Source organism: Halichondria panicea, chromosome 11, assembly GCF_963675165.1.
Source record: "Halichondria panicea chromosome 11, odHalPani1.1, whole genome shotgun sequence".
NCBI classification, from domain to species: domain Eukaryota; kingdom Metazoa; phylum Porifera; class Demospongiae; order Suberitida; family Halichondriidae; genus Halichondria; species Halichondria panicea.
The window spans coordinates 2,303,964-2,320,481 of NC_087387.1; the positions used below are offsets into that span (position 1 = coordinate 2,303,964).

General features: G+C 40.0%; 1 protein-coding gene across 2 annotated transcripts; it reads left to right on the plus strand.

Moving 5' to 3' along the window:
- Positions 1-210: 210 nt before the first annotated feature.
- Positions 211-16,511, plus strand: LOC135343901 (uncharacterized). 2 transcript variants are annotated; one of them, XM_064540930.1, is made up of 24 exons: positions 211-566; positions 1,844-3,253; positions 3,311-3,448; positions 3,741-3,968; positions 4,289-4,471; positions 5,577-7,049; positions 7,109-7,246; positions 7,435-7,656; positions 8,157-8,339; positions 8,504-9,994; positions 10,056-10,193; positions 10,344-10,568; positions 10,911-11,093; positions 11,306-11,503; positions 12,111-12,291; positions 12,548-12,585; positions 12,657-12,749; positions 13,016-13,099; positions 13,980-14,197; positions 14,516-14,628; positions 15,004-15,169; positions 15,288-15,430; positions 15,590-15,723; positions 16,244-16,511. In XM_064540930.1, exons 1-24 carry the CDS (start codon positions 386-388, stop codon positions 16,429-16,431), a joined length of 7,749 nt encoding a protein of 2,582 aa, XP_064397000.1. In that variant the 5' UTR covers positions 211-385; the 3' UTR covers positions 16,432-16,511. The 2 variants fall into 2 exon arrangements, with proteins under 2 accessions (XP_064397000.1, XP_064396999.1); XM_064540929.1 differs by having other exon boundaries at positions 213-566; positions 15,572-15,723.
- Positions 16,512-16,518: the final 7 nt, after the last annotated feature.

The following is a 16,518-nucleotide window of genomic DNA, read 5'->3' on the forward strand; positions in this document are numbered from 1 at the left end:
GTTCTGTACACAATTAAGTCATTTGGGACTTTTATAATTAGGTATAGTTGGCCTTTGTTGAGGGGTTGTTCTGTACCTCAATTGGGACTTTTATATCGTATAGTTGCATGCATGCATGGCCTTTCTTCGGGGGTGGTCATAAGAGGGGTTCCACTGCACCACATTAAAGGAAGGGGGACGCTCATTTTGGCAAGGATATGATGAAATCGTGGAAGCCTTTAGAACATCAATAAGATGGTAATGGACTTGACATATGTTAGGACGAAACTGTAGTCTATACATAGCTATACATGCAGTGCCGTAATACTATAGCTATATATAGCTTGTAACTACAATACAAACTGCTATATCGGCTGAGAACTTAGTTTGAGTAAAATAGCTGTGTATGATGTATAAGCTCGTTGCATGTGTCCTAATTCTGTTTGCACTTATGCAAAAGGCAGTACAAGATGGCAACTGTCCTGACTGTGGAGTACCTACTGCTGAGGCTTTCATTACAAGCACCTTTTCCAGCAGTGTTGATAGAACCAGACAGAGACGACAAGCTGCAATAAATCTGGAGCCTGGTATGTGAAGTCTATTTCATTACATGCATGCATGTGCATACCGTATTGCTAGAAATTAATGCGTTGATTGAATGCTATTTATGCAAGCAGCTATCATATCGAATACTTCAATAATTCGAGGCCTGTACCCATTGAAACCGCGATATTTAATCGCATAAAGTTTCACGGAGCCTTAAAATTGTCCTCGAATATAAAATTAGTTCTACCACTATGGTGCGTTTTCAACAATTAGCTATTATACAAGCTTGCTGATCTGATCGACCGACTAAATGCTTAGTACTGCATGATAAAAATGATATAGTTATTGCAGCTGGAAATTGATTTATGCATGTTGCACATGCAAGCTGGTGGTGGTGAAAATCAATCCACAAACTCACACACAACTCAGAACACAGCATGCATTCGTCACTACTATACTGTTAGCCTATACTACCGTATAGCGATATCATTATTAATTTTAATGACGATAATATTTTGGCAAATCGAAGTGAGGGTTGCCAATTCAAGCTCATACCTGATTATTAATGCCATGCAGCGAACTTGTCTAAAAAAATGCCAAATATACCCTACACGTATACTCACATTAGAGTTGTGGAAAATCGTCTTGCGCTTCGTGCAATAGCTGCCGATAATAGGTGTCTGGCGAAAATTTGCTCTATACCTTGCTTGCGCATGCGCACCGAGGCATAATAAGAGCTGCATGCGCACCATTCCACCAGTGACCTGCAGAAAGTCTAGGCTTTGAGTTGAGTAGAAGGTAATGCATGTGCATTTGAGCAGTCATGTGTGGATATTCTGACCATGCAAGTGTATGTATTGTGCTCCAGTTTAATGTGGTTAGCCCTACTGGCTAGTCATAATTATCAAGAGTCTTAATTGAATTAAAAATGTGGGCGTACTCCAGCTGGTTTCCTTCTAAGAAATTGACCTAACATGTATATATAGGTGGTCACACGAAGTCTGTGACAACCTTTTCCAAGAAGTATATTCTTCTAACCAATAAGCCATAGGTATAGTGATTGCATCATTAGTATTTTCTACAGATTCAAATGTATGTATTGTGCTCCAGTTTAATGTGGTTAATAACGGCGGCCCTACTAGCTAGTCATAATTAAAAATGTGGGTGTACTCCAGTTGGTTTCCTTTCTAAGAAATTGATCTAACGTGTATATATAGGTCGGTTACACGAAGTCTATGACAACCTTTTCCAAGAAGTATATTCTTCTAATCAATAAGCCATAGGTATATAGTGATTGCATCATTATTATTTTCTACAGATTCAAATGTTCCGAAGACCAGAGGCAGTAAATTTGCTCTTGCGTTTATGGGAAATCGTGTTAAACCAGCTAAAATAATGCTGTATATTACAACCGAACAAAGTGTGTCTAATTTCACTATCAAGACAAAGTTTTCTGGTTTAATTGGATTCAACAAAACGTCATCTGGACTGTACTCTCATCCTGGGACAGCTCGGAGGGGGGAGTTCACCGTCGTGGAATTGCAAGTTTTTGCTGGAGAGGTTAACGAGCAGCCAGGCATATCTGTACTAACTGATGGCAATATTGATCAAAGTGATAGACAAAAGGGACTGATTTTAACCACAGAGAATCCAAGTGATGAGCTCACAATATATGCTCTCAGCACTAATAATAACATGGCCTCCTCCTCTGATGCCTTCATGGCTATTAACTGTGTCGAATTTCCAACAGCAAGAGATTACCAATATTTCGTGTTCTCATCAGATGTAACTGGCGGAGGTGATTTTCAGAGTCAGTTGCTCATAACACCCTGTCAAGGTGAGACAACTATTCGAGTGAGACCTTCACAAGTGCAGCATCACCCGTCTTGGGTAAATCCAAGTGTTAACACAACTTATTCACAATTTCAAGGTGAAGTGTTTTATGAACTGCGTTTCAATCGCTTTGATACTCTGTTGCTTAGCAATTTGGGTGATTTGACGGGCACTATCATTACATCTGACAAGCCGTTGTCTGTTTTTAGTGGCGCTCTAATAGAGAGTAGTTATCTTGTAGAACAAGTTCCACCTCACCAAACTTATGGCGATTTCTTTTTTCTTCCATCAATGTCTTTAATGTTTCGAATAGGCTCTGTCAGCAATGAAACCTCTGTTGAGGTCAACTGTCTCTGTGAGCCAGTCTCTGCAAGTAGTAATAGAGTGCTCCTTTCAGGATCTGGTAGCTCTTTCACTGCTACTATAAATCAAGGCCAATATGTTGAATGTAGATCACAGGCCCAAGGCTTTTGCAGCGTTCAGTCATCCCGTCCAGTTACAGTAATGAACTATAATAAACTTTTCAAGTATTTCTCTATGGTTTATATACCACCTGTTGATTCCTATTTGACTCGGTACAGTCTCACAAGTCTGTCAGATTCTCGTTTTGCTTTCTTAAGCTATACTCTCCAGGAAAGAGATTATTACGAGCCCAACACGGAGGGATTGATTGGCAATGGAGATGTACTCCCACCATCTGATGGTTTCACTACCATCAATTGCAATGAGGGCTTTGGATCGATGTCGTGCGGTCGGGGAGCTACTGGATTCTTAAGCCCGAAAAATTATGATATAAAGTTTTCCGGGGATGTACCATTCTGGGGTTTTGTACATGGTGTTGCTACAAACTATTCATACGCTCACCCTCTACCGTTCAAAATGGTACCAATAGGACGTAAGTTTTTTACCTATATATATAAAAGTGTGTCGACAATTCTTTTTTATGTTTTAGTGGTCTGGATTGAAGCTCAAGATATGGTTGTTATGGAAACCGTGGGTCTAGTAAATATGGGGTTTAGAGTAACAAATGGAGATACTTCACTGAGAACAAGAGCTTTCGTTGTCACTAAAAATATTACTGCAATAGAAGGTAAGATGATTATTTTGTGTTGATACTAAGGAACAATATTTGGATAGACATGACTAGTTGTTGAATATCTACAATCATGGTAAAGGCTTGCACATGCGCACTATATAGTATATATATGGCACTGTTTTATTGGCATGTGATTCACTTGTAGTACCCTCGCTATGCTTGGGATACTACCTTAGCATGGGTTTCTAAATTCCGTGTAGACTCATCCAACACTGCATGTCTAGCTATTATGTGGTCAATGAATGTGTAGGACCGGTGCATGGTTACTATTCCAATTTTCGCATAGGAGAGGACTATGGTTCCACTGGTTTGCTTCCAAGCACACCGGGAAATTGTAGTAAATTGGAATGGAGAGCTGGAAATTCAACTCTCAATAATTGTTTTCTTGTGCCCATAATTGATGATGACATTCCGGAACCAGTTGAAGTATTTGAGATTTTTGTTGAATGTGAGGCAAACGGAAACTGTTATCTTCCACGACAACGATACACCATCACCATTATAGACGATCAAGGTACGTACAACTATATCTTATCTCACTTGAACCATTCCAATATCAAACAACGTTCGCGTTCTTTTGGTTACAAAAAACCTAGTGAAGTTTTTCATATTTAGCTTGTAGACTGTACTATGCTTATAAGTTATGTAGGCTATAACCTATTATCAGATCAAATCTCAATCACCTTATTAGAAGTCAAGTGCATAGAAATCAGGATTTCTAAATAGAGTACTTTCCATAATTATATACATACGGTCCCAAAGGTTGTTGATTTGTTTTAGAGGTTCCACTGTAACAGTTACCGTATAATGCTGTTGATGAATAATTATACGCAGGTCAGTGTGATCATCTTCCCCCGTTGTCCAATGGAAACATCTCCTATAGTTTTGATGGTTACCCTCTGAGGCCGTATGGTACTGTTGCCACTTACACCTGTAACCGACGATACTATCTCTCTGGAAATGAAACAAGGACGTGTACCAACAGTGAATGGTTGGGAACAATGCCGACATGTATAGGTATAGCTAATTACTGTATTATAAATTATTTACCCCCTGCATGGGTCATTAGGACTAAACCTCTAATTGAAACTTATAAATAATATAATGTGTTAAAAATCCAGATCAGTACCGTATATCTTCTAATTTATCGGACAGCAAAAACTAATTATTTTGGAAATTGTCTGGGTATAATTGGATTTTTATAGAGCATGCGAAGTATCCAGAATAAGCAAGCAGCTGCATGCGAGCTAGCTAAGTTTAATAGAACAGTGTACGACTGAATAGTTGCACTATAGCTAGCTATATACTCAAAGCTATCTAACTGCAGCATTCTAAGTCTTACTTGCCGTCTTATGAATGTAAAATGAATGAAATGCGGCCACTCGGCTATTCCATATACTGGCCAGTCTTGGCTGCCCCAAACTAGGTTTTAAATGTGCGTTTATTACGGCCGGATATGACATTTTGGGTGTGGATTGGCCGATAAATTGGACTACACATCATCAATTATCCTTCATTATCCTGGAGACAGAACCGCAAAATTAGTCATTCGAGGTAAGGTCGATTTTTAGCTGTGGCTATTTTCTGAAATACAGCAACCTCGCTTTTCCGGCCAAGCTGCACTGTCCCAAGGGTGACCAGATTAATGAGAGTCTACTGTATATAAGCTTGTCGACTGAAGTACCGGTACTTGCTGCATGCATGACTATATTGATTGTGTGGCAATGAAACACATACTCCATGCATTAGCAGGCGCTTGCAAGCAAATATTAATGCCATGCATGCAGTGTCTCAATGTTATGCACATAATTATAGTTCAGGCATGCCATCAGTTTACTTCCACACACACACTATAGATTGTGCATGTGATACATCAATTTTAAGCCACTCCAAGTGGAAACTTAGTTTCATGCATGCAGCTCTGTGTTGATACATGTATAGGCCAGGGTATTGTGGGCTAAAAGCAATTTTACTTAAGATGTATAGTGTAGTATAATTAAGTCATAGAATTACGAAGTATGTACCACTCCTTAGCATCGATCCCAGGCTGAGTTGTCGCTTTTATAACGGTCGGTTAATGCAAACAACTAACCTCTCATGTGATGAATTTCTATTTCTGTAGATTCCAGTTCTCCTAAAACCAGAGGCAATAAATTTGCTGTTGCATTTATGAGAAATGCTGTTGGACGATCCAAAATATCACTTTATATTACAACGGAACAAGATGTGTCTGCTTTCACTATTGAAACGAGGCTTCCTGACCTGATTGGATTCAACGAGGTATCACCTGACAGTGGATTGTTCTTTCGTACTGGCACAGCACGGAGGGGGAATTTCACAGTCATTCAATTACAAGCTGGTGGAGTGAGTAACGGACGGCCAGACTTATCAGTACAGAGTGACGGCGATAATGATACAAGTGATAGACAAAAAGGACTGATTATAACTGCAGATAATCCAAGTGATGAGCTCACCGTATATGCTCTCAGCAGTAATAATGACATGGCCTCCTCCGCTGATGCCTTCATGGCCATTAACTGTGTCGAGTTTCCAACAGCGAACAATTATCAATATTTTGTATTCTCGTCTGGTGGAGGACCTTTTGAGAGCCAGTTTCTCCTCACACCGTGTCAGGATGACACACGTATTGGAGTGAGACCATCACAAACACAGCTTCATCCCTCCTGGGTGAGCCCAAACTCTACTATCACTCGCTCTCAAGAAGAATTGACATACGGACTACATTTCAATCGCTTTGATACTCTGATGCTTAGCAATGTTAATGATTTGACTGGCACTATCGTTACATCTGACAAGCCACTGTCTGTTTTCAGCGGCCATCAATGTGGAACTCTTACCAATAATGGAACTTGTGGTTACCTAGTAGAACAAATTCCACCACACCCAACGTACGGTGATATGTTTCTTCTTGCACCGTTTGATGTTCGACAAACAGGTGCAGTATATCGAATCGGTACTGTCAGCAATGATGTATCTTTACAGATCAATTGTCCATGTGATCTGGTCTCTGATGTGATGAGTAACAGTAACAGTAACAATATGTTGTCAGGCTCTGGTCGCCTTTTGTATACTACTATAAATCAAGGCCAGTACGCTGAGTGCAGAACACCTCCAAACAACAGTACATTTTGCAGCGTCAAATCAACACGTCCGGTTACAGTAATGATTTACACCCTTGGAAGTTTAGTCAATAATTTAGACTTCACCAGTCCAATCAGCGACCCCTCGATGGTGTACATACCACCTGTTGATTCCTATCTGACTCGGTACAGTCTCACAAGTCTTTCATATCCTTTTTCTGTGTCATTAAGCTATACTCTCCGTGAAAGTAATTTCGCCAATCTAAACTCTTCGAAATTGCTTATTAACAAAGAATTCAAACCATCTGATGATTTTACTACCATTGATTGCATTGGAAAAGTACAATGTGGACGAGGAGCTACTAGATATTTAGGTCAAAGAAACTTTAATATACAATTTTTGGGTGATGTACCGTTCTGGGGGTATGCATACGGTTCTGCTGAGGATGTTTCATTTGCTTATCCTCTACCATTTGAGATGATACCGATAGGGCGTAAGTTATAATTATACACAAAAGTTGTGTCCCTTATTTACTTCACTCCTTTTCTCCAGTGGCCCGGATTGAAGCCCAAAACAAGACTGTTATGGAAAATGTAGGTCTAGTCGATATGGGGTTTATGATAACAGGAGGTTACAATTCAGTGAGGACAAGAGCTTTCGCTGTCACTAGTAATTTGTCTGCAACAGAAGGTATTGACAGATTCTTTTTATTCATGTACATGTTGGAGATATTTTTCACAGCGTCCATGCTCTAATTAAAATGATGCGCAGTCCAAGATACTGCTTTAGATTACGAAGTGCATGTGTTCATTCTGTTTGTATTTGCTGTAGAGAGATAATAAACTTTCCACGTGTTTTGTATTTTCTTCTACTTGCAGGCGCAGACTATAATTCAACTGGTTTGCACCCAGGTAAGGGCAAAAGTAACCTGATATGGAAACGTCATACATCAGCTCCCATAGCTCAATTTATTGTGCCCATAATTGATGATGACATTCCGGAACCAATTGAAGTGTTAGAGATTTTTGTTGAATGTGAGAAAAATAGAAACTGTTATCTACCACGACAACGATACACCATCACTATTATAGACGATCAAGGTACGTACGTGGCACGGTGCAACTTTCATACTTATCACCTTATACACTGTAGGTGTGTGTGCCCACATTCATATATTTAGCTTTTCCATTGCATGTGTATATAGTATAGACTAGTGATTCATTGATGTTCAATGGAACCTCTAAATGTCGACACTTATAATCTGGCCACTCAATCGAAATAGAAGCACGTACAAATTAACCACTGTAATCATAGGGTGTCATACAGGGGGGAAGGTGGGATACCTCCCCCCTAGCTCCAATTTCCCCCCCCCTTTCAAGTACTAGTTGTGTGACTGAGTGTCCATAGCTGGGTATTGAAAAACAGTTGACCTTTTTTTAGCTGGTTACTTTTCTCGTTTCCCCCCTCTACTTCAAAATCCTGTATGACACCCTGAATCAAGACACGTCAATACAAGGAACAATCTCTTCATACTTAAAAGGGTGTCCATTTAGAGGTTCTACTGTAATGCTTGCTGATGATTATATTTAAATGTACGCAGGTCAGTGTCATAATCTTCTCCCGTTGTCCAATGGACACATCTCCTATAGTTTTGATGGTTACCCTCTGAGGCCGTATGGTACTGTTGCCACTCACACCTGTAATAAAGGATATTATCTCTCCGGAGATAAAAATAGGACGTGTAACAACAGTGAATGGTTGGGAACTATGCCGACATGTATAGGTATGGCTAATTGCTGCGTTATCTATTTATCCCCTGCATGGGTCATTAGGACTAAGCCTCCAATTACATCTTACAATTACCAGAATAAAGAAGCAAATGATGCACTTGCCAACCTCCTACAGGTCACAAAGTATGTACCTCTCATAATGACATTATTTCCATAGATTTCAATTCTCTTAAAACCAGAGGCAATAAATTTGCTCTTGCATTTATGAGAAATGCTGTTGGACGGTCCGAAATATCACTTCATATTACAACGGAACAAGATGTGTCTGCTTTTACTATTGAAACAAGGCTTCCTGACCTGATTGGATTCAACGAGGTATCACCTGACAGTGGATTGTTCTCTCGTACTGGAACAGCACAGAGGGGGCATTTCACAGTCATTCAATTGCAAGCTAGTGGAGGGATTAACAGACGGGAAGACTTATCAGTACAGAGTGACGGCAATAATGGTAGATCTACAAGTGATAGACAAAAAGGACTGATTTTAACTGCAGACAATCTAAATGATGAACTCACAGTATATGCTCTCAGCAGTAATAATAATTTGGCCTCCTCCGCTGATGCCTTTATGGCTATTAATTGTGTCGAGTTTTCAACAGCGAAAGATTACCAATATTTCATATTCTCATCAGATGCAACTGGAGGAACTTTTGATAGTCAGTTTCTCATCACACCCTGTCAGGATGACACAATTATTCGAATGATAACATCACAAAAACAGCTTCATCCCTCCTGGGTGAGACCAAACCCTGCTATCACTAACACTCGGGTAGAATCGACATACGGAGTGCACTTCAATCGCTTCGACACTCTGATGCTTAGTAATGTGAATGATTTGACGGGCACTATCATTACATCTGACAAACCATTGTCTGTTTTCAGTGGCCATCAATGTGGAAATCCTACCAAAGACAGAACTTGCGATTATCTGGTAGAACAAATTCCACCACACCCAACGTACGGTGATATGTTTCTTCTTGCACCATTTGATCTTCGACAAAGTGGTGAAGTATATAGAATTGGTACTGTCAGCGATGAAGCCTCTATACAAGTCAACTGTCTATGTGAACCAGTCTCTGCTAGTAGAAATGGTCGAAGAGTCCTCCTATCAGGCTTTGGTCGATCTATGACCGCTGTTATTAATCGAGGCCAATACGTTGAGTGCAGAACACCACATAACAGTCGTACATTTTGCAGCGTCCAGTCAACACGTCCGATTACAGTTATGAGCTACACCCTCGGAAATTCAGTCGATAATTTGAACTTGACTAAAGCAATCGGCGATCCCTCGATGGTGTATATACCACCTGTCGATTCCTATCTAACTCGGTACAGTCTCACAAGTCTGTCAGATCCTTCTTCTGTGTCCTTAAGCTATACTCTCCGGGAAAGTGATTACGAACCAAACACTCAAGGATTGCTTGTCAATAGAGATGTGTTCACACCAACTGATGGTTTCGCTACCATCGATTGTAGTGTGGACTGTATTGCATCAATGGTGTGTGGGCGGGGAGCTACTGGAGTCTTCGGAGTAGATGCATTTGATATAACTTTTTCTGGTGATGTACCATTCTGGGGGTATGCATACGGTTTTGCTAAGGACAATTCATTTACTTACCCTCTTCCATTTGCGATGAAACCAATAGGATGTAAGTTCTATCATACCACCAAATAAAATAATATGTCTTACTTCTTACTTCTTTCCTCCAGTGGCCTGGATTGAAGCTCAAGACATGATTGTTTTGGAAACAGTGGGTCAAGTGGATATGGAGTTCTTGATAACAAGAGGGGACCGTTCAACAGTAACAAGAGCTTTTGCTGTCACTAGAAATTTGTCTGCAACAGAAGGTACTATAATTATAATTCATAACATTTGGGAGCAATGAATAGGTAGGCTCCATTCCAAGATACACACAGTACGTACTACAAGTTCCTAATGCAGGTGTTCAAAATAAATGTTGTAGAGGTAGCCACCAAAAAATATTTTTCCACATGCAGGAGAGGACTATACTGTAACTGGTGTACACCCAGGTACAGTGGGCAATAGTAACATGAGATGGAGACGCCGTAATTCAGCTCCCAATAATCGATTTATCGTGCCCATAATTGATGATGAGATTCCGGAACCAATTGAAAAATTGGAAATATTTGTTGAATGTGATGCTAGTGAAAACTGTTATTTACCACGACAAAGTTACACCATTACCATTATAGACGATCAAGGTACGTACAGCTATCACGCTATCACTAAGGTTATAGTTAGGATATGTGTCCGTCCCTACAATCACTATAATTAATTATTTGTTAGTGTTCAGTGGAACCCTGAAAAATCCTTATGATACTTTCTATAGGTCCCAATCGACATTGGTTCCACTTTTAGCCTATTTTCATTGCTGCTCAAGTACCCTATACATAAGCTAATATTATGTTTAGGTCAAGTGTAGGACACTTCTGAGTTCTCCAAAAAAAGTGTTGATTTTGGAGTTTAGACTTTAAATGTTTCACTGTTACTCTATATGTTGCTGACGATGATTGTAACCTTTGAATATAATTATACGTATGCAGGTCAGTGTGATCATCTTCCCTCGCTGCCCAATGGAAACATCTCTTATAGTTTTGGTGGTTTTCCTCTGAGGCCGTATGGTACTGTCGCCACTTACACCTGTAACCAAGGATACTATCTCTCTGGAAATGAAACAAGGGCGTGTAACAACAGTGAATGGTTTGGAAAAATGCCGACATGTAAAGGTATAGCTAATTGCTGCATTATTTTACCCCTTAATTTGCATGGGTCACTATTACTACTTCGCACTGTTTAGAGATAATCTGATCCTATAAGCTAATTGTGCTTGCCTAAAAAGATATTAATGTTTCTGGGATTTTATTCCTTACTTTGTACATAGCCTCTATTTTAGGCTTATTACTACCTATATAGTCAACAAACTTGTCCATTATTGTAGCCTTTTGCCGTGTCCTGCCTCCTATTGACAATGGTGTTTTGGATTACGATATGATGGAAAGTCTGTTGAATGCTACTAGACCGAATGGAACTGTTGCAACGTACACTTGTGACGATGGATTCAGGCTGGATGGAAATACTAGGATCCGGATATGTGACACAGGAAATTGGACGGCCACAGCACCTGTGTGCATAGAAAGTAAGCCCCGGGTATGTACATGTTTGTGTGGTACTGTTCAGATGTTATGTATATATAGTAGCCTCGTAACAAATGCAATTTGAAAGATAATTCCTTCTTACGCAAAACAGTTCTGTACAACTTCCCCCCAATTGTCTTAATTTTCAGAGGTTCCTCTGTATAATTATATAATTATTATAGTTATTGCTATACAGTTGAGTATCGATTATCCGAACATCTGGTGTCCCCACCTCATATCCGGAGGGCTGAAATATTCGGATACCAAAAATGAGCCATGCTCATCAATAATTTGCATGCAAAATCAGCAAATAATGCATGTCCATGCAGAGCTCTTACAAATTATACTATAATCTTGGGCATAATGCAATGGACAGAACAAGGTAGCAAGCTATACTGTTAGGCTAAGTTGAAGCATTTAGCTGCTTCTGCTAATCAACAACGCAAAAGATTTCAACCATGTGGACACTTAATGTGCATGTGCGAGTGGGTGTTTGCTATGAATATTTCACGGATAATCGAGAATTTGGATGATCGGTATTCGGATAATCGAAGTTCAACTGTATAATTATTCTGTTGACATACATAATTGCCTGATCATTATCCCTAGACCCAACAGTATCCATGGCTCAGTCAATCAGTCAGGGAGGAGGCTTGTCTGACCTTGTGATTATTAGCGTCATTGTTGTCGTGGTTGTGGCTGCTCTTGCTATATTGGCGATAGTTTGCTGTCTCTATATTAAAAGGTCGATACAAAACAAAGAAGAGGGGCTAAAAGTGTACACTGTAAGGTGAGCCCCCTTTTCGTACCATAATGTGGCAGACGAACGAATAAACGAGGCGAGCCGTTAGCTGCGTGCAGCGCAAAAATTTGAGCTATACAATTTGTAGCACAATGTGGCAGACGAATATGATGGCTAAGCCACTAAAAGCACATTGTCAAGGACTGGTGCAGTTTGAACTATAATTTATAGCTATCTGTAGCTACTGTGCTGTAGATGCATGTGTGTTTGTTACCTTCATAATTAAACCTCTCTCTCTTTATAGACAGCTGAGGAAGCTGTCTGGCCCAAACACTCTTATGGGTATGTATATATATATACTATAATTATGCATGTGTATGGGTATTCAAATCAGTCTCATTCTCATTCTGCAGAATATCAAACTCGACAGATTGTGAAGTATGTTCCAGAATCAATGAGAATTCCCAGCTCTAATCTGAAATTACAGGATGCAGCAGTCGGTCAAGGTAACTACGTAATGGTTAGATCCCACTTTTCATTATTAATTAGATGTATCCTCAAGCAATCTATAGTTTAATACCAGCCATGCAAGAACTATATACCTCACATAAAATTATAGTTCCCTGCTAAACACCCTCAAGTGCATGGGATCTTATAGTTATAACAAGAAAAATGAGTAAATAAATACTTGTCAGACTTTATTCTCTCATCTTTCTCTGGCAGTTTGATAATATTATGTTTGATAATGTTTGGTTTGTTCCCATCATTCTAGGAGCTTTTGGGATTGTGTACAAAGGATTACTAATGGACTGGAACAATGTTGCCATGAGGGGCGTGGCTTTGAAAACGCTAAAAGGTGAATTATAAGCAATTTTATACTCCGCATTTTTGAAATAAGTCTCCAGATTTTGTATTAGTTATTGCCCAGCACAAGTGCAACATGCCAAATATAACATTGCATGGAGCAACATAATGCCCGATTGAGGGCCGCAGGCATGTTGCAGAGGGCACCTGCAATAATAACTAACTTGTTGCCCCAATGATGTCAAACTCTTCTGATTGGTTAAGTTTTCCCTATAAATTGTGATGATAGACATGTGATTATTAGTTTTGCTTCCCACAACTATAGTGCAAAGGAAAGGAGCCTATAAAAGGGACCAATTGAGTTACATGTATTGGGTGGGAGGGCAGGATAAAAGTCAAAAAGCATATTTCATCCCCACTGCATTTACACACAGTGCAACATGCCATATATAATTATTGCAGTGCAATACATGGTTGCTATGGTAGTGATGCAAGATGCCAGAGCACTGGATTGCTTTTATCTGCCCACTCACTTGGCAACAAATATGCATATGCACCTCCAAATTTACCTTTTGCTCTGAGAGTGGACACATACACAAGTCCTATATAGCCATAAATTATGCCCCCTAGCTCCTCCTAGCCTCGAGACCAGCCATTCGTTATCTGAAAGAACGCCTGGTCAAGTTCCAATGTGTAGAACTTGGTCCAGGAATTTCTTGGACCGATAATTTCCCACAACAACCATAATTGCCCGTGAATATCATTATGATGCTTACAGTAACGTGCAGTATTGTTGTGGTTGTGGTTACCGCAATCATGTTCACAACTACTCAAGCCTAACCACTCGCTGACTCAGCTAAACAAGTTCTACATTGAGTGGACACACAAGTCCTATAGCGTAAATTATAATTACACCCCATGCACCTCTATAGGTCTGTTCACTCAGAGTGACGTACAGAGCATGGTGAGGGAGATCACCAAGATGCAGGAGTTCCACCATCATCACGTCATGCCCTTGATTGGGGTATGTCTTGATGCCGGACCCGGTGTTTCCATGGTAATGCCTTATATGACAAACGGGAGTCTACTAGACTATTTGAAGAAAGAGAGGTCTAACCTAGAGTTGGCAGAGGGAGAGGATTTTGAGAAGGTATTTTGTACTCCATGCCAACAAATTAATTCAGCACACACGCGGTTGGTTATTGTGGTCACCCAATATAATAAGCTGCAGTAAACCTCCGAGGACAAGGGCAAAGCCCCGAGGGTGGTTTACAATAAATAATATACGGCTTTCTGAAACTATTTCAAAAGCTACTTTCAAGGGTCAATAACTTGAGTTAGGAATGTCTGTCTGTCCAATTACAAAACTACATGCTAATATTTTGCAATGCCTCTTATATTGTTTAACTGATAGAAGATATTGATTTATTTTTCTATGCTGATTTTACATATCGTGTACTGTACGTAGGTATTTGCTGTAAGGAAGCTACTGTTGAAGATGTGTCATCAGATAGCTCTTGGAATGGCGTATCTTGCTGAGCACAAGTTCGTCCATCGAGACCTAGCTGCCAGGAACTGCATGTGAGGCATTGAATCGGTTTGTCTAGTCTTGTGTGCTGCATGGCACACTGTAACACAAAGCACTTATATAATCTTTGATAAAGCATAATGTACTGTATAATTATTTCGAGGGTAGCTAGATCTATAAACTTTTGCGGAGTGAATGTTAGAAAGGTTTTCTTGAAATAATTATAGCAGCCTTTTTGCAGCATGTATGCATGCATGCATGCATGACTGTGATAGTAAATTTGTGGGTATAAATGTTAGCAGTACATGCTTAATTAATCAGCGAAAACCACTACCCTTGAAATGATTATACCCACTATACAGTATTCAAGTCACTATAAAATTAATATAGATTGCTAATAAGTTAATATGCTCACTGAATATGTATAGGTTGGATTCAAATGGTGACATCAAAGTTGGGGATTTTGGCTTGGCTGAGGATGTGTGTGCACAAGGGTACTTCAGACAGGGTGAAGCTGAGGGAGTCAAACTGCCGTACAAATGGTTGGCAGTGGAGAGTCTAAGCGATGCTATCTTCAATGAGAAAACTGATGTGGTACGTATGTTGCTCTAGTTACGGTAGCAATTAAAATAAACATTGTGTGGTGCTCGGTACGTCAGTTACAGACCCTCAAAACTTGATACGTGATATTATTCTCCCCAATAATATACAGTGGTCGTATGGTGTGACCGTGTGGGAGGTCTTCAGTGGTGGCCGAACTCCCTATCCTGGAGTGGATCCAATGTCCCTAGTGGCTCTACTTAAAGAGGGCAAGAGATTGGAACCTCCTCAGAATACTGCCTGCTCTGCGGATTTGTAAGTAAACATTGATCCACTAGCTATAGCAGTATTACTTAAGAAACGTATACCAATAATTATCATGGCAAGGACGCTTTGATTCCAGTATTATATTGCCATTGTCTATGTTAACTTGATTGTTCATATTACTATATACAGGGTTTCTTTAATGACCAGCTGTTGGTACGAGGATCCTGAAGAGAGGCCTTCCTTCGATGAGCTAGCAGCCGAGTTGGAAAAAGTTCTGAGCATCATGGTGGGCTATGTGGAGCTGAACATGGAGCTAGTCGCCATCACTGAGGATGAACACAGTAAGCAATTACTCTTGAGTAGAGTCAAGCGCGTGAGTATTCTAAGGATCACTGCGTGATTAAATGCATCTCTGTAATCGTTGTTATTAACAAATTTAATTTAATTCAACCGATTATTGCGCCATGGGATGTAGTCGGTCAGTCTGTCTGTCTGTCGTTCTGTGTATTCTGGTCTACTCACCTGGATGCGATAGCGCTGTGTTTGTAGCCTCAACACAACAAGGTAGTAGTTTTAAATTTGGCAGATTTTGAATTATTAAAGCTTCGTTGTCGTATAAAAGTGAGCATGCAAAAGCTAAGAAGCTCTAACGCCTAGATGTATACACGAGGCTTTGACTCGAGGCTGTAGACTCACCACTGATCATGACGCAAGGGTTTGCACTTCAGAGTGCTCTATATAAGCTATAGTTTGTGTTGTTATAGCTAGCTAGTGTTCTTGCATAGTAATATTGCATGTGTAATTATAATTAGTGATAATTATCTTTCAGTGTTTGACGAGTGTTCTGTTTCTCCGCAATAGAGTATGATGATGTCCTCTCGCTCGAAGAGCATGCTGAGGCCGTTACTGAGGAGGAGGTTGCTATGGAAACAAATTCACAGCAATCCGAATCTGACCTGTGTAATGGCTATCGAGAAACAAGAACAGTTGACACCACTGGATATGCTAATGTAGTGTACAGACGACCTTCATACCAAACTTCTGTTTGAAAACTTTTTATACAGGCATGTTTTTGTTGAATGTGTATTTTTGGTATCAGTGAAGCCGTCATAATTATATATACCTGCAAGTGCTTC